Source organism: Ahaetulla prasina, chromosome 5 (assembly GCF_028640845.1).
Source record: "Ahaetulla prasina isolate Xishuangbanna chromosome 5, ASM2864084v1, whole genome shotgun sequence".
Lineage (NCBI taxonomy): Eukaryota > Metazoa > Chordata > Lepidosauria > Squamata > Colubridae > Ahaetulla > Ahaetulla prasina.
The window spans coordinates 138,575,360-138,600,590 of NC_080543.1; the positions used below are offsets into that span (position 1 = coordinate 138,575,360).

The 25,231-nt window shown below is 43.2% G+C and overlaps 1 protein-coding gene across 6 annotated transcripts in view; it reads right to left on the reverse strand.

Annotated features, from left to right (window-relative positions):
* The window catches only part of FGFR3 (fibroblast growth factor receptor 3), a 61,441-nt gene that overhangs the window by 26,180 nt on the left and 10,030 nt on the right, over positions 1–25,231 (reverse strand). For all 6 annotated transcript variants that reach the window (XR_009155547.1, XM_058186768.1, XM_058186766.1 and 3 more), the window contains exons 2-3: positions 11,476–11,739; positions 3,553–3,618 (exon numbers count right to left, since the gene is read on the reverse strand). Coding sequence is in view for 5 of the 6 variants with exons in the window: in XM_058186768.1 (XP_058042751.1) it covers positions 3,553–3,618; positions 11,476–11,739 (330 nt within the window). In the remaining variant the exon portion in view is untranslated. The remainder of the gene's footprint in view (positions 1–3,552; positions 3,619–11,475; positions 11,740–25,231) is intronic.

The following is a 25,231-nucleotide window of genomic DNA, read 5'->3' on the forward strand; positions in this document are numbered from 1 at the left end:
AAGGCATTGAATTGTACAGCACAGCCAGGAGAAATGACAGAAGTACAAACTATCGTGGCTAAAGGGAGAAATTCCACATTTCTGCTGCATCTCACAACTTTTATTTTCTGTCTAAAGCATTGTCAACGTATGTATATAAGAAGCGTCTCCGTCAAAAGGGAGATCTGTAGATTTACAAAAACAAGCAAAACATCAGCTTTGGGCTAGGTCAGCTGACCTGAGCTCCAGATGAGAATAACTTGTCCTCTTGCAGTCAAAAACGTGGAAGGGAAACTTCTTTGCAAGAATAGGTTTGTAGCTCCGAGATCCTCTGAGTGTTTGTCTATGAATTTGCTATGAAGCAAATTTGTCCCCAAAGTATGGGCAATGCACCCTAGAAGCATGATAGCTTTTTTTTTTGCTATTATAGCTATCCCAAAGGTGCTTTTTCAAGAATCAACTGGACTTTCTTGTTTTTCTTTGAAGACATTTCACTTCTCATCCAAGAAGAAGCTTCTTCAAAGTGAAATGTCTTCAAAGAAAAACCAGAAAGTCCAGTTGCCTCTTGGAAAAAGCACCTTTGGGACAACCATGGCCTGGATGATTGAGAATCTCCATAGACATTCATCATAGCTATCACAGAATAAAATTTCAGGCTGGGATCTCAAGTGAAAAGCTGGTACCATAATCAAACTGTAATCATGTTCCTGCATGGACCCCATGAGTCAACAGAAGGAAATAAGCAGACCAAAGCATTCTCTTCTTCATCCCTGGGTGATCAAAGCTGAATCTCAGATGATGGACAGGAAACGTGACCTTCCAGGGGTCAGAAGGTCCTGGGGTGGAGCCATCGGCTGAAGAGGGCAGTGAATCTGCTGAGTTGGCTCCAACAGCCCCAACAAAAGAAATGTTTGGGGCAGCTATAATTACTGGCAAGGGATCTCACTGTGGGATTTGCCAATTAAGAGTCAATTCAGAGCACAGACCCAAAGCAATTTCATGGGATGGTGACTTCGGAGAACAATCAGTAAATGCCAGACTACATCCCCACAATGAGCACAAAGCCATGAAGATTAGCTTTGCCGACTGGACAAAATGCTGACCACACGGACACATCTGGGCAGTCTGTCTCCAGCCCAATCGCAGAAATAACATGAAATGCCATCTGCGGCTGAGAATGTAAAACCACGCAACCTATGCTTTCTGAAGTGAATTTCCTGGCCAGAAGCCTACCGGAAAGACAAGACAAGACAAAGCACCTAGAACATCTGTAGATGTTCAGCAAACAGAGAAGATGAACACACAGAGAGAAAATGACTAAAATAAGAAAAACACTCAGTGAGAACATTTCTTAGATGATCTAGGAAATGCTCAAAGAGGAGGATGTCCTTCCAAAATCTTGTCCTAAAACAAGGATGGGCAATTCAGAGTTTGGATTCAGAGTTTGTTGAGGTTTGGGCCTCCAAAACCTCAACATCAGATTGTCAAACCTGGTTTATCAAATGACAAGTTTTTTTCGGGGGTGGGGAGAGTGAATTGTTTGTCCCAAGAGCCTCCTCTTCCCATTTTTATCTTTAGTATCTCTCCCCAAACAGTTCCCAAACATTTCCAAACTTCTAAGCTTGTCCATGTACAGACTCCTCTCTCAAAAAAACTATGGAAACTGAGGACAAATAAACCAAGAAAAAAAATGCATTGATTTCTAAGAGTGCTCCTGAAGAAATGTACTGATGACCAGTTGGCCAACTTGTAACAAGGGACAATGTAGCAAGAACGACTTCCTTGACTGCCACAAATTGTTGGCCAGGGCTGCCATCACTGGACTTATGCACACACAGTTTCTGCTAATCCACACCAACCTTCAACCTGAAGCTTCAGGTCATGTTGCTACATGTTGTACATGCAATAACAGCACGTGTGTGTGATATATGACACTGTAATCATTCAGTCTGGCTGTACCAAGTCATTACACAGTAGCCTGAATTTTGCAAAGCACCCCATCTCACTTGTCTTAACTCATCCCCTAGAAAGCCTCTTATTCTGAGATTTTATGCTTGCACTCTTTAAAGGGCTGCTTGTACCAGGGAACTAATCTGTGTTTTTATGTGCAAGAGAGACCACACTAACAGGCAGCGCCTCTTCTTTCCAGTTTTGCAAGCGGTTATCATTAAGCGATAAACCTTTCTCCAGACAAAGGCTGCCCAAGCATTCTGCTAATATTCTAAAAGTGAAGCTTTCTTTTTAAAGAGATCTACGCCTAATGCAGTTTTTCTCAGCCTTGGCAACTTTAAGTCATGTGGACTTCAACTCCCAGAATACCCCATCCAGGTGGCTGAGGAATTCTGGGACTTGAAATCTACATGCCTTGAAGTTGCCACGGTTGAGAAAAACTGGTGTAATGAATGGCTTCCTTTTCCTTGATGACAAGGGAATAAATAGGAAGCAGAAAAGCAGGAGAAGGGAAGGATCGGATAGGCTAAGTGGCTTATTGGGCTTCCTGGCTCAGGAACTCTTTTCCCAGCTCCGTAGCTTTCATCCTCCTCTGTTTATTTCCTCCCACGGAGGCATCTGTAGACCACAGACCATATTGGCTTCTCCAACTGCTACCTTCTGAGAGAGGGAGCAGGCAGCCTGCCCTGTTGATCCGTGCAGCCAAGGGGCTCTCCTCTTTCTCAAAGCTGAAACTCCAGCCGATCAGCTACTCGCAGGCCTGCAACGGGTGGGGGAGAGGAGGTTTTGCCCCCCTAATCCAGCAAGCATTCTGACAGAGAGAGTAGGAAATGCAGAAGGAGGAAAGAACGGAAACATTTCCCTGCATTGCAAGCAGATTATATTTTATCCTCGGCAAAGTTTTTCAAAAATTAATTCAAACTCTGTCTACAAACTGTGGGGAATGGAGGTCGTTTTAAAATTTGGCGTCTTAAAAAGAAAGACACACAACTTTATCGACACTCGGGTCTTGCAAAACGGAAGGCAACACAACTTTAGAAACCCAGATTGTTGTAAACCATGGGGGCCTTACTACCTCATAACTGGCTGCTTACTGTTCATCTCCTCCTTTGTGCCCTTCCTTCCTTCTTCCTCCCTCCCACCTGCCCGCCTTTCCATCCATCCATCTACCTGCCATCTGTTCCTTCCTTCCTTCCTTCTTCCTCCCTCTTTTCCATTCATCCATCCATCCATCCAGCTGGCATCTTCCTTCCTTCCTTCCTTCCTTCCTTCCTTCCTTCCTTCCTTCCTTCCTTCCTTCCTTCCTTCTTCCTCCCTCTTTTCCATTCATCCATCCATCCATCCATCTGGCATCTATCTTCCTTCCTTCCTTCCTTCCTTCCCTCCATCCCTCCCTCCCTCCCTTTCCCAAAGAAAGAAGGAACTTCCAGAAGGGAAGATGATGGCTCTAAACTCTGAGCAACTCTTTCCTCCCAGCATTATCAGCACCAGAGACTTTGGTCTCAACACCCAGGAAGTCCCAAGAGAGGACACTAGGAAATGCTTGATTGGAGGGATCTGGTTCAGGGCCAGCCTTTACAAAGGCTGGCTCTCTCAAGCTTTGCATCTCTTCATGACGTTTACCTCTGTCTTCAGAGTCGTCATCTTCATCGTCGTCTTCGTCTTCGTCATCACCCGATGACGGGGATTCTTGAAATGGAAAGAAAAACAGGTGAGAATTGTTTCTGAAAATAACATTCTGAACATTACTTTTGCAATCATCAGAGCACAGAATTAGTGGAACCTCAGCAAATATTTTCTCAATTAAAAAAGATCTTCTCCATGAAGCTTTGTTTTCTTCGTGGCCTCATCACATGTCTCCAAATATGGCCAAGATACAAAATGTCACCAAAAATGGATTTAAAGCCATCATCCACAAGCAGGGGTTAGACTAGAAGACCTCCAAGGTCCCTTCCAACCCGATGCTTTATGTTCTAGCCTTCCCTGGCCTGTGTCTTAGAGGGCACCTTTGCTTCTGAGCCAATATTAGACTGAAATGCTTCCATTCCGGGTTCAAATCGGCCCACCACGTTCTTTTCCCATCCATTTCATTTTCCTTTTTTAATTCCCCCACATAGCCTCTTTTCACCTTCTGCACAATGATAGCCGGCTATCTGCCTCTCCCAGCTTAGAAAACCAACCTACAAAAGAACAGAATTAAACAAGGCACAATAAAATTAAATCAAAATTATAAACATTCTAACTCACGAGTTGTTCAGTGAGAGGCTTTCCATTTGGTTAGCATATTGTTGTGATTTGGCTGTCCAAATCTGGAATAAGCTTTAAATCGGGTGAGTTTTTTGTCCGTGTTCAAGCACAAACATTCTTTTCATGAAGAAAACCATTAGAATTCCCTGCCAATGAAATGCCAGGATACTCAGTCCAAGCCTCTGGGCTGATTTCAATCTGTATTGTCGCCTGAAACTCTTTTCTACAGCTGCCGATTGAGAACATGTGAACGTGTTTGCTTATGGAGCCTTTGGAAATATTTATTAAGAAACCTCAGCGTTCCTAGGAAGGGCGTGCCAGCCATATATTATTTATATAGTATTTCTTTTCTCTCTCGGCACGGTCACGGTTGCATTAGGTCATACAAAGTAAAAAGGCTTCCACGGAGCATTTTTTAATTAAGCATTATTTTTCTCGGTTTGAAACAGTCATTTAGAAGCTGAAGCAACTTAAGCTTCATTAAGATGTACTTAAAGTCCCGGGGAACTCCCAGCTTTGGAGACTGATGCTACCAAAAAAGGAGATTTGGTAACCTACAGAGGACAACTTTTATTTTTCTCTTCTTTTGCCTGAGACTATAAGTTGCCTCCTTTGTTTTTCATGTTGTTCCGGATCTGCAAACCTTCTACTCAGTCCTGCCTGCCTGCCTGGGCTCCTTTTGGATTAGGGTACAATTTTGCTGCGAAATGTTTTGGAATAGTTACAGTGGCAGTTGGTGCAAAACAAAAGAATTTTAATTAAGCGATTAACGGGTAGAAGATCATTAAAGAGAGATCCAAGCTAGAGCTAAAGAGAAATTTCTCAACCGTTAGAATATTTAATCAGTGGAACAGAAGTTGTGGCTCCTCCTTTATTGGAGGCTTTTAAGAAGAGACTGGACAACCATTTGTCTGAAATGGCACGGGGTCTCCTGCTTGAGCAGGGGGTTGGACTAGAAGACCTCCAAGGTCCCTTCCAGCTCTTATTCTTTTATTCTGAATACGGCTTCCCTAAAGATTTGGAAAAACAAAATCCGGTAGATTTGATGACATCGCTCATTCTCTAAATTTCTCAATTGAGAGAATTTCTCAAGAAAATTGAGAAAACTGGGAAAACAAAGAGCCCTACCCCCATGGAGCAGATAAAGGCTTGAATACAAATGACGGGAGGCCTTCCTGCAATCTTTCTCGTCTGAGATCCCGGGATTGTCCCACTCAGCTTCAAGGCCTTTGCTCTGACCCTAGTGCTTATCTTCCCATTCCTCCTCACTTTCGCTGGAGTCAGGCAGATCCTGAGCGGATCAATGTAGTTTTGGCTTGGAGCAAGGTGGGAAGAAGAGGGAAGGCAGATTTCCCTACGGTTTCTGCTGACGGAGTTAGGACCAAAGAAGCAGAACCCTTCAACCCACAGGGCCATAAGTCCCCATGGGAAACCTCCTCATCCTGGGTGGGCAGCATTAATTTATGAACCGGGTCATCTGGGTATCAGGCAAGGGTTTCCAACCGGTGGAAGTTCTAGCTGGCCGGACTTCGACTCCCAGAATTCTCAGCAACGGCCACCCCGAGTGTGGAACTCTGGGAAGTAAAGTCTGCATGAATAGAAGTCATCCCAGCTGGGAAACACCAATGCAGGGCATCAAAATGTAGATGATGGTTTTTTTTCAGGTGTGCGTTGCATAAGGCTGTAAAATAATGGTGGGACATCAGTTGGGCAGTTGGGACTCCTAAAATGGCCCCATTATCGATCTGCTCTCCATCTCTCTTTCTTTCCGGGAGATTAGAAATGGACGGACAACGGGTGTTTGGAGACAGGGTACACCCAAAGAAATGGATTATCTATTTATCCCTCCACAGAAATGTCCCCCCCCTTTTTTTTTTAAATGCCCCCCAGGGACTCAGATGGAGGAGTTTTAAAAGTTGTAAATTAAACCAAGAGGGTACTTCCTACTAAACTCCACATTGAACAAGTACTGTGTGTTAAATATTAATTTGATTCAGTCCTTTGCACATTACATGAGATACATGGTGCAGCAATGAAACAGGATTTTTCGGGGAGGGGGGTTTTGATTGCATGTTTCCACTGTCCAGCACTGCTCTTTGATGCCGCCTCTCCAAGGAAATGTGGGGAAAGCCCTTATTTATAGTCCCAAAGCTGCTTGTTCAGCTATGACTTTTCAAGGATCCAAAATCATTTATACAGACCTATTTAAGAAGCCAAGGAGACTCATTAAAAGCAGATTATGCTAATGTAAAGCTATCGGTACCAGTTGCAAACTGAGGGATTCTCCAGGGCAGCCCACCCTCCTCAGCCAGGCTCCGAGGGCAGGACTCAGGCCAAGGGGAAGCAGCGGGCTTCCAAATGTCCTCCTTACTTTCCTTCTGCCTCCTGACTTTTTACAAGATGGTTTTAAATGTTTAAAAAGGAAACATTTGTCTGAGATGCTATAGGGCAGTGGTTCTCAACCTTTATAGTGCTGCGACCCCTTTAATACAATTCCCCACGATGTGGCGACCCCAACCGTAAAATTATTTTCGTTTTGAATTTATCGCGCCTGAAGCCGTATTGGCTCCGATCTGAACTGCTTACGATTGCCTTGAGGACGGAGGCATTAAAGCGGAGACTCCTCCCCTATTAAGTTTATCGCGCCTGAAGCCAGATTAGGCTAGCGATTGGGAGTGATTGCAGCTGGCTTGAGAGGGAGACATCAGAGCAAAGATTTCTCTTTTTTAATTGATCACACCTGAAGCCGAATTCGGCTAGCGATTTGAAGAGCCTGCAGCTGGCTTGTGGAGTCAACCATTGGAGCGCGATTCTTCGACTCGCAAGTATACTTCCCATATTTCCGATGGTCTTAGGCGACCCCTGGCAAATTGTCATTCGACCCCCAAAGGGGTCCCGACCCACAGGTTGAGAACCGCTGCTATAGGGCCTTGAGGGTGAACCTATGGCATGCATGGCGGAGGTGGCACACAACACTCTCTCTGATGGCACGCAAGCCGTTACTGCAGTTCAGCTCCGCTGCGCATACCCACATGCCTCCTACTGGCCAGCTGGTTTTCGGGTCTCTGCTGTGGCTGCACAGGGGGTAGGGGGTATGTGGGGGACACACATGCATACACGGGGTGTGAGGTACATGCTCAGGGATCATGCATGCATTTCATTTTGGGGGTTCGGGCAGACCCATCAGCATTTGTGCGTATGTGTGCCGCCATGGGCACTTGGTCTGGAAAAGGTTAGCCATCACTGGTTTAGGGTGTCCTGCTTGAACAGGGAGTTGGACTAAATGACCTCCAAGGCCCCTTCCATTATTCTGAAGCACCAATTTCAGCCTAGCTCCAACCACATCCTCTCCAAATGAAGAAGATGGCTGGCTGAAGGGAAACTCGGGTGATCCACCATAAAACCTCACCTCTGCTACGGACTACAGGGTTGCCTTATATCCATCCAGACCCAGCAGAAAACCTATTTTCTGAATAAGCAAGGGACGGGCATTTTGGAGCCTATATGTGAGATCGCTAAGGAAGATCCTAGATGTGTCCACAACAGTTGTTTGGCTGCATGCGACAACAAAGTTGGGCTTTGGCACTAGTCAAGGTTGAGGCTACAGTCTTGACCTCCGGCTGTTGAGGGCTGCAAGTCCCCTGTTAGACTTCAGCCCTGCTGATGCTGCCTCTCCTTCTTTAAGCAGCCGACACTCCAAAAAACTGCAGCCGGCTGAAGAGCTCTGAAGCAACGGTGGGTTGCAAATAGAGACACATATTTCTGCCTCCACTCCGAGTTTGGTTTCTCTTCAGATTGTATAAATCTTCTTCATTCAGCGGCAACAATGGGTTTTGGCTCCTGGTTTGTCTCGCACCATTTACCAAATATATTAAGCTACTGGTTGCTCCGGTTCCAATTCCTCTTGGCCTGGACACTCAATGCGGGGCCCAATCGTTTGTCTAAATAAGGAACTGAAATGTATATATGCCTCTTCATTCTTTCTGCCTCATGTCTTCATTCATAAACAGAGGATTGTTCCGTTCAATAGCCTTCACGTCGCCTGCAGAATGCGGTTTAAGGCAGAGGAAGGGCCTGGGACGTGGCTTAACTTTGGCCTACCTTAATTCATAAATCTGACATTCAAGGAGAGTCTCTTTTTACAAGATTCTGTGCCACTTTGTAAAGGATAAGAAGATAAGAGAATGGGAAATTAAACAACCCCAAATCTACGAAAGAATGCATAAAGGGTTTTTGAACTACAAGGCTTAGTAATTCTCACCTTTAAAGTTCATGTTCTATCTCAATACTTTATCATTTGGAGTCTATTCGAATTCAGGTCACTGGATTATAGCAATAATTTTCTTAGTTATGTACATTAAAAGTTTTGATTGTTTTTTCAGTCTTTTGTTTTCACTTGGTATGAAAATTCTTAGGACTCATTCTCAACTGGTAAGTTTGAATAGAATAGGATAACAGAGTTGGAAGGGACCTTGGAGGTCTTCTAGTCCAACCACCTGCTTAGGCAGGAAAGCCTATCGCAGGACTTTATTCCATTTTAATGCAAATGAACGAATAAGTATTCCGATGATCCAGGTATATTCTGAGTGTTTGAGGAAAGAAAAAATCTGATGACACTGAATTTAGCTTCTGGAGGAATTGACAGTGTGAAATGCCCTCCATTCATTCCACGAGAGTACTTTAAATCGGTTTAGAGAACAATGAGTCTATGGAATAAAGAAGTTCAGAACTCAAGTTTCAATCTAATCAGGCTAAACTCCTGAGAAGTTATTGGAGATCCTGCTGGGTAAGTGATCAGTTTCAATGCTTGTGCAATAATGCAAATATATGTTGTAAACGGAAACGCTAATAGAAATCTATAATGTTGACCCTTTTACCATGAAGATGTGCAGAATTCAAAAAAAAAATTGATTGAGGCTGTTTCTTGGCAATTAAACTGAAACGTTTCCTGTTCAAATTATTTGCATCAGGTTACAGACAAATTATCTGCAGTTCCTAACCCAGTACCTTTTTCCAATAGAAAACCAACCAAGGGTTCTATTTCATTAATTAAACTGATTAATAAAATTGATAAACCACCCTGTAATTATTTACATGACCTCCGGAACAACCTTATTAAAATGCCCTGCCCTGGTTAACACATGAAAGAATGCTTGAAATATCATGAACTCTACAGTCTTAAAATTAGGTTAATACAATAACCGTTCTGTACCTACAAACATAGGATATCTTGGAGGATGTTTGGTAACGGTTTGAATGTGCTCATGTGGGATATTTTTATGATCCCTGCCGGGTTGCAATGGGAATAAAAAATAGGATTTGAATAACATGTTCAGACAACTACCCTGAATCGCTTTTGCCCTCTTTCCATGTTCCAGAGTGCATTCCACAACTTGTGTGAACATAAGCCTAAATTTAACTAAGTTTAGCTTAGAATTCAAGTGTGCATAATGTGAAACTCCAGGTGCAGGGATGCTCCTGGCCTCTTTTCCAAAAGTTGCTCTTGATTTCTGCTTTTTAATATGCTGAAGGGGAGGAATATTACAGATGCAAAGGAGAATTACATTAACCCATGTGGTACAGGGATCCTATGTTGGACTAGCAGACTGGAGACCAGTGGTGGGATTTAGCCAGTTCGCACCACTTCGGGAGAACCGGTTGATAACTTTCTGAGCAGATTGGCAAACTGGTTGTTGGAAGAAATCTTGAGGGCAGAGAACCAGTTGTTAAATTACTTGAATCCCACCACTGCTGGAAACCCCACCCAAATTACGCCCACAGCCTTGAAGCTCACCAAAGGCCATCATTTCTGAAACCCAACCTATCTCACAGAGAGAAATTAGGAGGAGACAGGGCTACTATTCTGAATTCTTGGAGGAGACATTAGATTAAAAATCTAATCAATAAATGCAAACTAAAATGAAATTGATGCAATTCAGTTCCAATCCTGCCTGTTTCTTTGTCTTTGCTCTTTTACTTACTAAAGTGCATTCAATCAATTAAAAAAATTGTACCCTCTACCGTCACTCGTAGAAAGAACTGACTTTATCTGAGAGTGTGCAAGAAATCTATATATTAATCCTTTTGATCAAAGGGGTAAAACTATTCAAAATCAAGCCTTTAAGAAGGATCAAGAAAGTTGTGCGAACACAAACGTAAGGAATGGCAATAACCTCTATTTACTGTTAAAAACTAGCTGTCAAAAGGAACCCAGACTTACCAGTAAGAAGCGCCATACACAGAGTGAAACAATAAAAGGATTAAAATTCACAAAGAGGTAAGGGAACTGGTTAATCTGAACTGTGATGCAGTCGGATTGAACAAGTGTAAATATTTAACGACTTGGAAGCCTTCAACATTTTCGCCCTGCAAAGCAATACCAATTGTGCATTTTTCTTCAGAAAAATCCGCCAGTAAGAGGCAAACTTTCCCCTCACCAAACCTGCCAGGATAATTTAGCATTAAGGAGGCTATTAAATCTGTGTGTGAAGCAACAGAAAAAGGGCATCACAACAGAACAGGCGTAACAGGCTCGATATCTCCAGCTGGCACAGCCACAACGGATCCTGTATTCAGAGACTATTGTGTCTCTCCTCTCCTAAACGTAGATGATACAGTCCTGAATCTTGCCAGGGTGAAGCAGGCACTCCAGCACGGGACATGTGAAATGTTAATTAGCCAGCGAGACTGAACGGCCTTTCATAGAGACCACCCTGGCAGGCAAAGACAGGTTGCTTCAATAGCAAGTTGGAAGAGGAGTGAATCCAAATGTTCAATTGAAAGACCATCAAAGATCTGATTCAATGTTCCTCCTTTGGCTCCGGATATGGAAAAACATTTTAAGAGTCACCGGGGAACCCTTATTGAAGGCAAACTTTGACTAAGACCTGAGGTGGAACTCAAACATTGGTGGCCATCCCATGACAAAACTAAGAAGACATAAGACTGACATAACCGAGGGTGGTTTTCTTGCAGATGTTTCATTACCCAAACTAGGTAACATCATCAATGCTGATGTTACTAGCTAGTGATGATGTTACCTAGTTTAGGTAATGAAACATCTGCAAAGAAACAACCAAACTCAGAACATTAAAGACCTCACAGTCCTCCACCCCTCCGCCTTCCCCTCCCCCGGTTCTCTTCCTCCTCCTCCTCCTCCTCTTCCATTCTAACACTGATGATGCTACCTAGCTATGGTAATGAAACATCTGCAAGAAAACCACCAAGCTCAGAGAACACCAAGGGGCCCTCATTTCAACCTTGAGTTACAAATATTCTCCTTTATTGCTATTGACTCACCTGTAACTCGAACCGTAAAGTTCCTGAGCATTTCCACCGAATGCCTCTTCTTACAGCTGTACAGGCCTGAATCATTGTAGGACACATTTATAATCCTCAAGAGTTTTTGACCAATATGAGTCCGGTTGGTAGGTGAAATCCCAACGCCGTCTTTATACCAGAGGAGAGATACAGGTGAGTCCTGAGTATTGCACTGAAGTTCAACTGCATCACCACTTCCAACCACCAACTCTTCGAGGAAACCCGTTTCGCTTCTTAAATCATCTGCAAGGAAGATATTTTTAAAAAAAGATAATCAGGTTCTCGAGCCGTTGAGATACGTTAAATCAGATTATACAGTAGCATTGATTGTGTATCATCCTAAGAACATTGACTGATTATGTGCTATCATGTCCATGTTGATTCTTAGCAACCATATAGGTAGGTATTCTCCAGGATAATCCAATCATGTCACGGGGTAAAGATCAGTATGTAGGTGAGCTTCTCTCCAAATGATTTTTCACAATTTTCTTTTTAGCTAGCTACCGGCTTCCAAGAAATCTTTGATTGCTTATTTAGAACAATCAACCAATGGAACAACTTGCCTCTAGAAGTTATGGGTGCTCCATCACTGGAGGCTTTAAGAAGAGACTAGACAGCCAATTGGCTGAAGTGGTCTAGGGTGTCCTGCTTGAGCAGGGGGCTGGACTAGAAGACCTCCAAGTCCCTTCTAAGTCTGCTATTCTGTTATCATTGCATCTGCTCATTTTGCTTCTCACTTCAATCCTTATCTGGATTTTTAAAGCTCTTATTAGCCAAACCTGTACACACTGCACCTCCCTTCCACCTTCCCAACCTGCTTCCTAAAATCGGCTCCATCATCCCCTTCCTCATTCCTCTGCTTGCTATTTCCTATCTTCTATGCTACAAATTGCTTTTCCATTCCAGGGTTGATCTGCAGAACGTCTGCAGCATAAAAAATATGATTCTCAAGAATACAGGAACGGCTCTTCTCCCCATAATTAAAGAATTGCCTCGCATGCCTGCATTCCAGAAATCCTGCAGTCCATCAAATTTATCAAGAATTCAGTTACCAGGCTAATATGTCACAGGATAACGTAAGGCTGAGAAGGATCCCTGCCTAACATCCCAATGGCAATATGCTAAATAGTATCACTGTTTAATTACAAGTGTGACCTTGTGTGTGTTTTTTTTTTTCATTCATCACTTCCTGAAATTCTACCTCTGGACACACGATCCTGCTTCTTACCATCAGTTTTTCAAGGTGGGTAGTCCTTGCCCCAGTTTCAGTGAAAGTGAAACAGTGGAAGAACCATACGCAACACGTTTTAAAATCTCTGCACCGCGGATAGTAAAATTGTCTTCCCAGGAGATTACAGGTTGCCTGCAAACCTACCACATTTCTCTGGGGGGAAAAAATAAGAAAGCTGCCTATTTTCCTGTGCTAATCTTCCATACTAACTCAAGAGCAACACAATCACAATTCTCTTTCCGGAGTTCCAGTTTTGGCTCCTGAAGCATTTTGTATGTTCTCTGCACACCTCACGTTAGTAGATGTCTACGGAGACCAGAAAGTCCAGCTGCCTCTTGAAAAAGCACCTTTGGGACTCATATTAGTAGGTTGGCCAAACAACAGATATGAATGCTTATAATTTCATGGGTGCTTTATCCTGAGAAGTGGAGTCTTCTCTAAAGTTCTCCTCAAAAGTCCTTCTTCCAAGCAATCCATGGCCTGGGAGGAGGGAGGGGGGTGTTGGGAGACCTACCTTCCAGGTGTGTCCAGGTATGTGGATCAATTGCAGATACTCATGGGAAAGTATGGCCAAGAGTGAAGTCTGCCGCCATTTTTCCTCACACCTGAGGCACGTGGACCAAATGCGTGGAAGCATCCAAACGTTTGCTGATGCCAGTAGAACGTGACACAGAAAGCAACAGGCCAGAACAAATTTTAATTTTAAAACATCCATTGCAAGTTTTGCCCTCATGTTAGTGGAGTGATTTGACCGTTCCAAAGAGAGCAAAGGAGGGTTGGATGGGCACGTTTGTGTGGCTGGCTGTGGTCTCAGTTTAGAAGGGCCCTGTTGTCCTTAAACTCCATTTCCAAAGCAAGCCGTGGATGCCTCGCATAATGGCTTGAGACAAGATTTAGCGCCTACCGTCTCTCCTCAATTTTTCAGTCCTCAAAACGTGATTAACAGGCTCGCTTGCTCTGTGCCACTTTGCAAAAGGGATTTTTCTTCCTTCCCCCCTTCAGCTAGCAACTCTGCAGATAAATGTTCTCCATTCTTATGGGTCTCCCTGCCCTTTTGTCGCCCCCTCAGATTAAATCTTCCCTTAAAACAGACAGCTGGCCTCCAACATCTCAAGATGAAAATGCAGGATGCTGCAGCCCCCCCCCCAAAAAGCTTCATTAGGAAAAGAAACAAGAACAACCTTTGGATCATGCAACAAAGGACACAATGACCAAACTTTTGCTTGGCAAGCTAATTAAAACGGAAGCCACCACGGTCCAGAGCCAACATCTAGGGCCAAACCAGGAAAAGGGGGCCGGGAGAGAGAAAGAGCCAGGGGGCTTAACTCCATTCAAAAACCAGCTTCCAACAGGGATTATGCTCGGTGCACATTAATTGTCATTCCAACTACAACTGTCCTAATTTCAGTGTGAAGTTTACTCTCCAATGCACAACGACTGAAAATCAGCATCAGTTGCAGGGCCCAGATAGCCTGCAGTATTTTTTTTTCCACAGCAAGTAAAAGAGAACTTTTAAAAAGCATAAAAGCCCTCAAAAACTTGGCCTTTTTTCCAGCTTTCCATCATTCCCATTCATTCCAAAAACATGTAATCTCATTGTCGCTTGAGTACATAACAGTGTTTTCATACTTGTCGAGGCACAAGAAATAATGAATCTAAAATCAACAGCAGAAGATAATAAAAGTGAGATGGAAGCAAAGAGGAAACAGCGGGAAGGTTTAAAATATGAAGTTGTTTCTACGCCAAGGACTAAGAGATTTCTTTGAACGCAGCATAACTTCTTCAGGATAATAAGTCCTTTGAGTTCTATGCAAATCTCCTGCCGAAGGAGCTGAAGATCAGTTCATAAAAAAGAACATCAGGGCACTGATAAGCTGGTTGGTGGTGACGCCTTGAGTGAAACCTCTGAAGAATTGCACCCATTCCCCCTCTCTATGCTGAAAAGCTTAGGGTGGCCCCTAAATCTTGACCATCAAAATGTTCTGCTTTTATGCCTTTCTAGAATCGGTCATCCAGGTTGGAGGAGAACCTCAATAGTGCAGAACTTGAAACTTCCAATTCAGAAGACCACAACAAACGGTAGCCCAGAGTGCCACCTGGGAAATTTGTCCCAAAGGTGCTTTTTTCCCAAAAGACAACTGGATTTTCTTGGTTATTTTTTCTTTGAAAATGTTTCACTTCTCATCCAAGAAGCTTCAGCAGGTTCTTTTTGGAACAGAAGAGAAACATTTCTGGAAAAAAGAAAAAAGAAAGCCCAGTTGCCTTTGGGGAAAAATTACCTTTGGGTCAACCATGATCTGAATGATTGAGAATCTCCATAGACACAGAGAAATGTTTATCTATCTATCTATCTATCTATCTATCTATCTATCTATCTATCTATCTATCTATCTATCTATCAAATGTATTTTTCTCAAGAGGAATGTCTCAAAACCCCAAGAGAATAATAAGTCTGGAGAATCCAGTTTGTTCAGGAGCAAGTACTCCTAATGACCACATCTTGATCCAGGAAGGGGATGTTGGTAACTGATTTTTGGTGCCTTCCTTTCTTCAGAAGTGGACAACTCGGTGCTTCTCTAAGAGAGATGACTTTCTCTTGGAGAGAGAGTTCTGCTTAAGGCTCATTTTCCAAGTCTTGCATTCTACTTTTCCCTGATTCTCATGACAAGAACTATTTGAGACATAGGCAGGTATGCAGGCAATCTACTTTGCAGCTAAAGTCAGCCATGCATATTCTACCGGTCAGCCTTGAAAAAGTAAGTGAAAGCATCACGCAAGACCAAGGTGAGGCTTTTGGGAATATACCAACATTGGATCTGTAGCACCTTTCCCATTCTGAATCTGAATTCCACGCACCTCTGCTTTCATTCCTCAGTGCAGGGTCATCTCATGTACAGCTTTAGAATTGAATCCTTTGTATTCATTATTCTGGAGTCTATAATTATCCTTGAATCCTAGCTAGTATAGGTATATGCATGTTTGTTTGCAAATATACATTCTTGTGGAGTTTACCTCAATGGTAAGCAAAACCTTCAATTATTTCTTAGACCACCATCTCTTCTAATCCTTTCTTTCTATTACTCTTCTTTCTGCTCCACCCCAATTTCAACAACCCCAATTTCCCAATTTCCTGTCTTTTAAGAAATGTCTTGTTTACATTTTGCCTTGAACTCTCAACGATAATCTCTGGGCAAACAACTTCAGAGTCCAAAGCTATCAAAAGCCATGATAAAGAGGGGAGATAAATCATTTCAAGGTGAGTTAAAATGCATACATTCCAAGGTTTGAGAAAGAGAGAGAGAGAGAGAGAGAGAGAGAGAGAGAGAGAGAGAGAGAGAGAAGAAAGCTACCTAAAATTTGAATAACCAAAATCTTGGAGGTGCCTCTCCATCTTGTAACGATTCAGCATCTGTTTACCAGCAATGGCATTTCAATTTCAATGTCTTTGTTCACCCAACACACTAATTCGTGGTTAACCAAAGTAAAGTTAATGAAGTAATTCAGTTGCTTTGCACAACACAAAGAATAATAAGCTGGTTGAATAAGACACTGGGCCACATACTCAAGAACTGGGCTTTAGCCTAGTAAATTATTAAAATCCAGCCGTTGAGAAATAGAGACCGATTAGTATGCCCGTTGCTCTCACCCTTCCAAAATTTCTTTTTTCCATGTAATTTTGGCTTTCCACTCAAGCGGTTACAATGTGCCAATGTCCACATAACAACTTTCTGTGCTTATGTGCTGCCTCAATGCACTTCTAATTGCACAAAAGGGGGATTCTACCATTAGATGTACTTTCAGCACTGAATTAAAAATGCTACATTTTTATGTACATTCAGTTTAGCTATTGCTGGTTGACTTAACTCTTTGATTGAAGATAATTTTCAATAATAAAAGTATTTCTGGTTTAAGATGAGACCCTGAGGTACTTGCAATTTATGTTTCCAAGGAAATAGCAATGTAAGAAATCCAACGAGTATTAGCCCTAACTAGCACAGATGATGTTACGTGAAACGCCTGCAAGAAAGCAGCCAAACTCAGAGAGCACCAAGGATGACTTCCTCCTCCTCCTCCTCCTCCTCCTCCTCCTCCTCCTCCTCCTCTCCATTCCCTTTTAGCACTGCTGATGTTACCTAGCTGGGTAACGAAACATTTGCAAGAAAACAAATCAAGTTCAGAGAGCACCAAGGATGACTTCCTCCTCCTCCTCCAACTCCTCCTCCTCCGAAATTAAATTTCCCTTAGACTTTCAGTCCATCTCTAGATTGGAGAAAAACATCTGTTTCATGGGCTGGACTTCACCCTTATAGAAATGCTCAGATGAAATCTGCCTGACGCCCACCTACCCAGCATGGTCTTTTCTAGCTATTCAAGTAGGAGCATAGACGGAAAAGAACGTCAAGAGGTCCAGAACTCATCCATTAGCCCTTCACACAAATATATCTGATGGATTTCCACAGACACATTCTTTCTCAGTGAAAATAATAATTTCAATTATTTTGATCTTTGTTGTTGTGGTATCCGTCATCAACTTCTGTTAGTCACCGTCTTCATCATGAACACAAAATGGGGGGAGGGAAGAGTTGCTCACAGCAAACAGCCACCCTCACCTAGCTAGAAGCTTTTCATTCACCATAGAAATAAAAGAGTGAAGACCAACCTCTTGCTCAGGAACTATGGAACTATTTTGCACCAGGAGAACAAATTTCATTCCTGAGCCGCGGTGTGGCTCAGGGTGTAAGATAGCCTGCTATTAAACACAGCTGCCTGCAATTACTGCAGGCTCGAGTCCCACCAGGCCCAAGGTTGACTCAGCCTTCCATCCTTTATAAGGTAGGTAAAATGAGGACCCAGATTGTTGGGGGGGCAATAAGTTGACTTTGTATATAAATATACAAATAGAATGAGACTATTGCCTTACACACTGTAAGCCGCCCTGAGTCTTCGGAGAAGGGCGGGATATAAATGTAAATAAAAAAAATAAAAAATAAAAAAAATTCTCTAAATATTCAGTTTCATCATGCATCAAATTTCTCCCCAGACAAATCCTTTTCCTTTTAGGCCTTTGCAAGATTTACTAATTTGCTAACTGCAATACAGTAGCCATTATTTGCTGGAAATATTATTTTTTTTTAAAAAAAGAAAGAAATCCTTGTTTTTTGAGACCCAGGAGGGACACAAATAAAACCTTCAGTAGAACCATTCTTTTGGGTGTTCTTAAAGTAAACTCAACCTCTGAGAAGAAGTCCCCAATTCCCACCGCAACCCAACCTTTCTCCTCCTTCCCATCCGTGGCTGCCTCTTTTGGGGAACCTCTGCTGAAAGTACACAACGTCCCAGGCAGCCTTCTCTTTTGTGTGCTAGGTAAAGATGCAGGACACAACACATTCCATTCACCAGGACACAAGGGCCTTCTATTTCGGGGCTAATTGAAACGGTGTTTTGAGTCTTCCTTCTTGCCTCTAAGTATGGAAACGGCTGAGAATTATATTTCCTGCCATGTAGCTACAGCATGAAGTTTGCCAATAGCGTTTGTCAGATTCACTTCGTGCTGCTCTACAAGGGGTCTCCAAACCTGGCAACTGTAAGACTTGTGGACTTCAATGCCCAGAATTCCTCAGCCGTGCTTCAAGTTTTAAAGGGGCCAAGTTTGGAGACCCCTGGGCTGTAACACGGCAAACCAAGCTCTGTGCAGGCAGTCCTCGACATACGACCACAACTGAGCCCCAAACTTCTGCTGCTAAGTGAAACATTTGTTAAAGGGGTTTGTTAAAGGAGTAACAAAGGACATTTTAGGAGCTTTCGTGCCACAGTTGTTCAGTGAAGCACTGCAGTTGTTAAGTGAATCACACGGTTGTTCAGTGAATCTGGCTTCCCCGTTGACTTTGTCAGAAGGTCACAAAAGGGGATCACGTGACCCCGGGACTCTGCGACCGTCATAAATGTGAACCAGTGGCCAAGCAGCTGAATTTTGATCACGTGATCGTGGAGATGCTGCATCGGTCATAAGCATAAAAAATGGTCGCAAGTCCCTTTTTTCACAGTAAACGTTCCCACTTTGTAACTTTGAATGGTCAGTAAATGACTCCCTGTATTTCTTCTTCCTCAAGCATAGGAACCAATCTCTGTAAGTCAGACTCCATTCTCACAACCCAAATGCAGAAATCTAATTGTCGATAAGTATCTATAGTCCGGGGCTGGGGGAGAAATGAACCCAATGGTCAAGCAATATATTTCCCCTCCCCAAGCATATTAAAATAGAGAAATACGCTTTGAAGCCAATGAGAAGTTAGCGCAAATGTTTCTCTGAGCGGCTCTGAATATTTAAAGTCATGGGTGTTCTTGAAGACTAACTTTCCAAAAGTGCCGAAGAACCATCACCTCAAACCTGACTTTCTAAGGTCACATTGGAAATTGTGTTCCACACACAGCACGACTAGAAGCCACCAAGGTTTAAAGCTTCGAAAAAGGAGACAAACATTGTATTGGGAGGGTTTAATCTTCCCCATGCTTCTTGGTATGCAAAAGCTGGTGAAGGAGTTTATGGAGAGACAACACACCACCCGGCACTCCTGGTAGAAATCTTGCTGCTTTTTAGAAAGAGCCCCCACCCCCGTTTCCTGTATTTGAATGGAAGGGTCAGAGCAGACCTCCTCCACGTTGCTACTACCTCCTCACGAACCTCAAACAATATTCTACAGTCACCTTCCAGGACCTCTTTCCTAGCAGATACTTTGGAGCAGCTGACCGCTATGTTATCCTTGACGTGAAATCAAGACCACCTACATGGCATAAGGAAGCCGACATAGCGTGTGAGGCATTTGATTTTAAAAGGGGAAAAAAGAAGGTTTCCTGTATTTCATTTTATTTTTTAGCAGAGGGGTGGGAGAATGGTGGGGGGGATAGGAATCCTCTCCTTGCCCATCCCCCAAAAACCAAAGACTCCAATCCACGTGCAACTCCAGCATAAAAACCCAGAGGCCACCTATTCATTTTCTGTGGTTGCCATGACAACTACTTCTCTCCGACTTTTGAGAATATTCGTTTCAATCCAAACTGGAGAAAATTTTATTCTTTTCTGCTGTTCTTGTCCTATTATTTTGACTGATCGTGAAAGCTATGGACTTCTCCCTAGTAGTGTACGGCTGTGAGAGGTGGACCATGAGGAAGGCGGAGAACCGAAGAATGGATGCTTTCCAATTGGAGTTCTGGAGAAGACTCTTGAGGGTCCCTCGGACTGCGAGGAGATCCAGTCAGTCGATCCTGAATCAACCCTTTCTGTAGGACAGAGGGTGAAGCTGAAGCTCAAGTGCTTTGGCCACCAGATGAGAAGACCTTGATGCTGGGAAGAGGACGGAAGGAGACGGAGACGGCAACTAATGCTTGATGGACATGCATCTTCACAGAGGCATCAAGAGCTTTTTCAAGCCTTCAGCATCACATTGTGAACACCCGTCTGGAAAAACTGCTGACCAAAACAAGTAGGGTTGGTTCTACATGAGAATGCAAGAGAAGTTGTGGGAAATGTCTGTCATTCCAGTTTTAGGAGTTTTACAATGTTTTTATTAGAATTTTGGAAGTCAGTTGGTGCCATCTGGTGGCATTCTGTGGCCAAGCCAAAGCATCCGCATCCCTCCCTTCCTTCCTCCCCAGGACTTCGGCCGAGGCTGCAGTGAAGAAAGCAGCTCGTAGCAGCTTCACTACTTGCAATTAGCCAACGCCACCTCTGTGTGTGTGTGTGTGTGTGTGTGTGTGTGTTTGATGGCCTCTAGTGAGATTCTTTCTCTCTAATGGGTTCGCCAATCACTCTTGCGCTGCGTTCGGTGGCTGGATTGTTAAAATTCCTGCCGCTACCTGCCCAGCGCTGTCATGGGGGCAGGAGATGAAAAGGGCCTTTAAAATTAAACGTTGATTATACGCTTGACAAGTTTGCATAGTTTTTCCTGAACAGAAAGAGCTGATAAAAAGGTAAATTCTCTCCGCCTCTCCAATCCTTCGGAGCAGAGAGCTTCCCTCAGGCTAAACCCAGGCAGCCTTTTACAAGCCGTCCTTGACTTACAACAGTTTGTTCAATGACCGTTCGCAGTTATAACGGCACTGAAAATAGGGACTTCTGACTGTTTTTCACACTTACGACCATCGCAGGATCCCCACTGCAGGCAACTGATTTGTATTTATGACGGTTGCAGTGTCCCTTTCGCGACCTTCAGACAAGCAAAGTCCATGGGGGAGCCAGGTCCGCTTAACAACGGTGTTACTATCTTAACAAATGCAATGGTTCACTTAACAACTGTGGCAAGAAAAGTTGTAAAATGGGGCAAAACTCACTTAACAAATTTTGGGCTCAGTTGTGGTCGTAAATCGAGGACTAACCTGTACTGTACAGGACAAAGGAGTCCCATTCTTCTTCTATCCTCACCTCGTTTCTTCTCTCCTGAAAAAGCAGTTGGTAAAAAGCCCCTAAATAATAGAGAAAAATGGCAGTGGGCTTTGCACTGAGCGATTCTCCTTGCACAGGGATGGGATCAAATGCTTGTGAAGGCCATCAGCCGTTCTCTTAAGGGCACGCGACTTTTTCCAAACAAAGCACAATTTCACAAGGCAAGAAAACCAAGTTAAATAGTCGTCAACCTCATCCTTGAATTATGGCTGTTATGGAGCCTGCCCGTAACTCATGGCAGTCATAAATCGGGGCACCCACGTGACTGACCTGATTTTACAACCTTTTTTTTTTTCCCCAGTGATTGTCTCCATGATCCAGTTTTATAAAATAAAATAAAAAATAGAAATAAATGCCAGCTTTTTATGTGAGTGCTGCAAATGGCAGTAAGTTTGGCTCAGTAGCTGAGTGAGCAAGGGACGTCCTGTGTCCGCAGAGGCGGGGGTGGGTTTGGGCCAGGGGTGAAATGCTACCGGTTCACACCAGTTCAGGCAAACCGGTAGTGATAAAAGCTACCGGTTCGGACAAACCAGTATTCCCAACTATCAGCTGTGCCGCGTGGTTTATATTCACTAGAAAGCAGGAAATATGACTGGTATTTTTCCCAGGTAAGTCTGTCATATCTTTGAATAATCGCTAAGCAACTGATCGTAAATGGAGGACATGCCTGAATTAAACCTGCAGAAAAGAAAACTACCTTCCTGGCTCACTTCATGCCCTTTCCTCCAAAGTTAGGGAGAGAAACAACAAGGCGGGTTCAGTCTCCCATCTAAGTTTGCCCAAGGTTTAGCTCTTCCCTCCTCTGGCCTTTCTGTTTGCTTTTGCCGTCCTGGTGACCAAAGGCGACGTTGCAACAGTCGATTGTATTGAATATCAGACTCACTGTGAAGCCTCCCCTGTGGTATGGTCACAGCTCCACACCAAGGCATCCATAAAGCACAATCCAAACAACATTGCAGACAGGAAGCAAGAGGAAGATCGATGCACCACCACAGGGGCATTAAAACTGCCCGGTTTTCTTAAATTCTGTCTCTCCAACTCTTCCTCTGGGAGAGCAAAACAGTAAACAGAACTGCTGGAGTCCTACCTATATTCCACTGAAGGATTTTAGACATCTTTGGTATAGCATTCAGCATTCAGCAGTGAGCAATGATCAATAAAGAGACATGGGGGGAAACTGGCCAGGTCTACCAGCTTTCAAACATAGGATCTCTGGGAATGAGAAATTTGCATCTATGTGATGTGATGTGGGGTTCATAAAATCCGAGGAATTTTCATCGCGTTTATGTATTCTTCCTCTGCCTTTATACCTGAATTGTAACGAACCCATAATCAGTCATATCCAATTGTTCTGCTTGAAACTATTTCATTTAAACAGATGTTGCATTCAGCCAAGAGGAAAATTGATTGGGGACCAAGATTCTTGGTACCCTTCAACATACGACCCGTAAGTGAGCCCAGAATTAGTAATAAGTTACACTGATCATTAAACGGTCATCAAAATGCCACATCTGGGTCGTAAGTATCCTGAGGAAGTTCGTCATAACTTTGAATGGTCTCTGAGCAGCCAATCATGAGAATCTCCATGAAGAGCCAGTTATAAATTGAACGCTTCCATCCATCTGACTGGACTACAGGATACTGAAACTATGCTACTTTCTACTTTCCTACTTTCAGTGCTGTGACAAGACTGAGTATTCCCACAAAAAATATTTTTCTAAGCCCAATTTCTTATTTCCAGGACTCCGCATCATGTTTCGAGAGAAACCTTTTTGGTGTTTTTTAACTTTTGAGGCTGGATTATCAGCACCCAAATCTCTGTACTCCGAAGACAACGGAATGCATCTTTTTACAAGTGTAGTTTCTGGAGCAACTACCACAAAGAGACCGTCTCCGAACAGGAGATAAGTGGAGGAAAATGTGTGAAAAGTGAGAGGGAATTAGAGGCAACCAAATAAAGTGAGGTTTCTTGTACCTGAATTGTAACGAACCCATAATCAGTCATATCCAATTGTTCTGCTTGAAACTATTTCATTTAAACAGATGTTGCATTCAGCCAAGAGGAAAACTGATTGGGGACCAAGATTCTTGGTACCCTTCAACATACGACCCGTAAGTGAGCCCAGAATTAGTAATAAGTTACACTGATCATTAAACGGTCATCAAAATGCCACATCTGGGTCGTAAGTATCCTGAGGAAGTTCGTCATAACTTTGAATGGTCTCTGAGCAGCCAATCATGAGAATCTCCATGAAGAACCAGTTATAAATTGAACGCTTCCATCCATCTGACTGGACTACAGGATACTGAAACTATGCTACTTTCTACTTTCCTACTTTCAGTGCTGTGACAAGACTGAGTATTCCCACAAAAAATATTTTTCTAAGCCCAATTTCTTATTTCCGGGACTCCGCATCATGTTTCGAGAGAAACCTTTTTGGCGTTTTTTAACTTTTGAGGATGGATTATCAGCACCCAAATCTCTGTATTCCGAAGACAACTGAATGCATCTTTTTACAAGTGTAGTTTCTGGAGCAACTACCACAAAGAGACCGTCTCTGAACAGGAGATAAGTGGAGGAAAATGTGTGAAAAGTGAGAGGGAATTAGAGGCAACCAAATAAAGTGAGGTTTCTTGTACCTGAATTATGTTTTGTGATCTCTCCTCCCTTTCACTTCGTTTAAGTCTTAGGCTGATTATTATTCATCAGAGCTCTCCTGAATATTCCCCCAACTCTCACCTTTTCTGGGGAAGTCTCCTCTCCTTCCATGGGGCCAAGTTGGCAGAGCCGAGAGCCCTTGAAGGAACGACTTCTTCTTCTTTGCAAACACACCCCAATGAAAGGCTTCAGAACAGAGTCTCAATTGGCCTTGGAAAGCTTTGCCATTTTTTCCAAAGGACCTAAGCTTGCCCACCTAAACCATAGCTAGAAATGTTCTCACCCACCTTGCAAGGAGGAATTGCAGTTTGGGGAAACGATGAGGAACAAGCACGGGAGGTGGCTTGGATTCCCACTGCTAAATGACAGTGAAATTTACCAAAGCAGAGTAAATACCCTCTGCACTTTCAACCTGCATATTTGAACAAAGGTGCCCTGGTTATCTGCTGTAGAAAGGGGAGGGAGACAAGCATTAATTTGAAGAAACATAAAATATATAGGGAATCAAAGAAGATCAATAGGCTACAGCCAGATCATCAAGTGGGCATCCACTCAACACAGGTAAGTTATCAAGAAAATCTCATGCTGTGTTTCATCACCTCCAATGGCCAAACCTACTAGAGGTGCCAACAGTTTACTGAGTGACAATCAAAATCAGATGATTAAATCCACTGCGGCTCGAACAAAGATTTGTATCTGTGCAACACTTCCAAGGGGTGATTCAGACTGAAGGAGATTGAATCCAAGTAAGAGGGGACAGCAATATCTAGATGCCTTCAGATCGCTTCAGAGAGACATGAAGGGCAGCCTTGAGCTTTCCCTGAAGAAAGCTGGAGAAAGAAAGAACACTGACAGAAGTGGTAGCCAATGTATCCATAACCACGGCCTCTTAAGAGAGCATGGCAGAAGGTTGCACTCTTTCCATCTCTCATTCTCCTTCCAGAACTTAATTTAGGCAGGTCAGACGTCCTCCAGAACCTCTGCTTTTTCGGTCCTTTTCCTCCTGACCATTTGCCTGAATGCGAAACACAAAACAACACAACATCCCAGAGAGCAGGTTTCCAAGATTGCTATTGACCAAGGAATTTATTTGTGGGCAGTACTGTGTGAGATAATATGTCCTGGTATTTATATAGGTTATTTCTTCAGAGTAGACTCAAACAATTCTGCAGCAGGTAATGTACCGTAATATACTGCCTATATTCAGTGGAGTAGAGAGTCTGAAATCAAACGCCATCCCTCTTTATGTTACTCTTCATAGCTGGCCTTATTATTTAAATGATTTGTAGCCACAGGAGTACGTAAAGTGCATTGCCATCATGGGGACAGCTATGTTGGAGATACTACCCTCGAGATACATTATGGTTATAACTCTGATTCTCAGCCTTGTCAACTTTTAAGACAT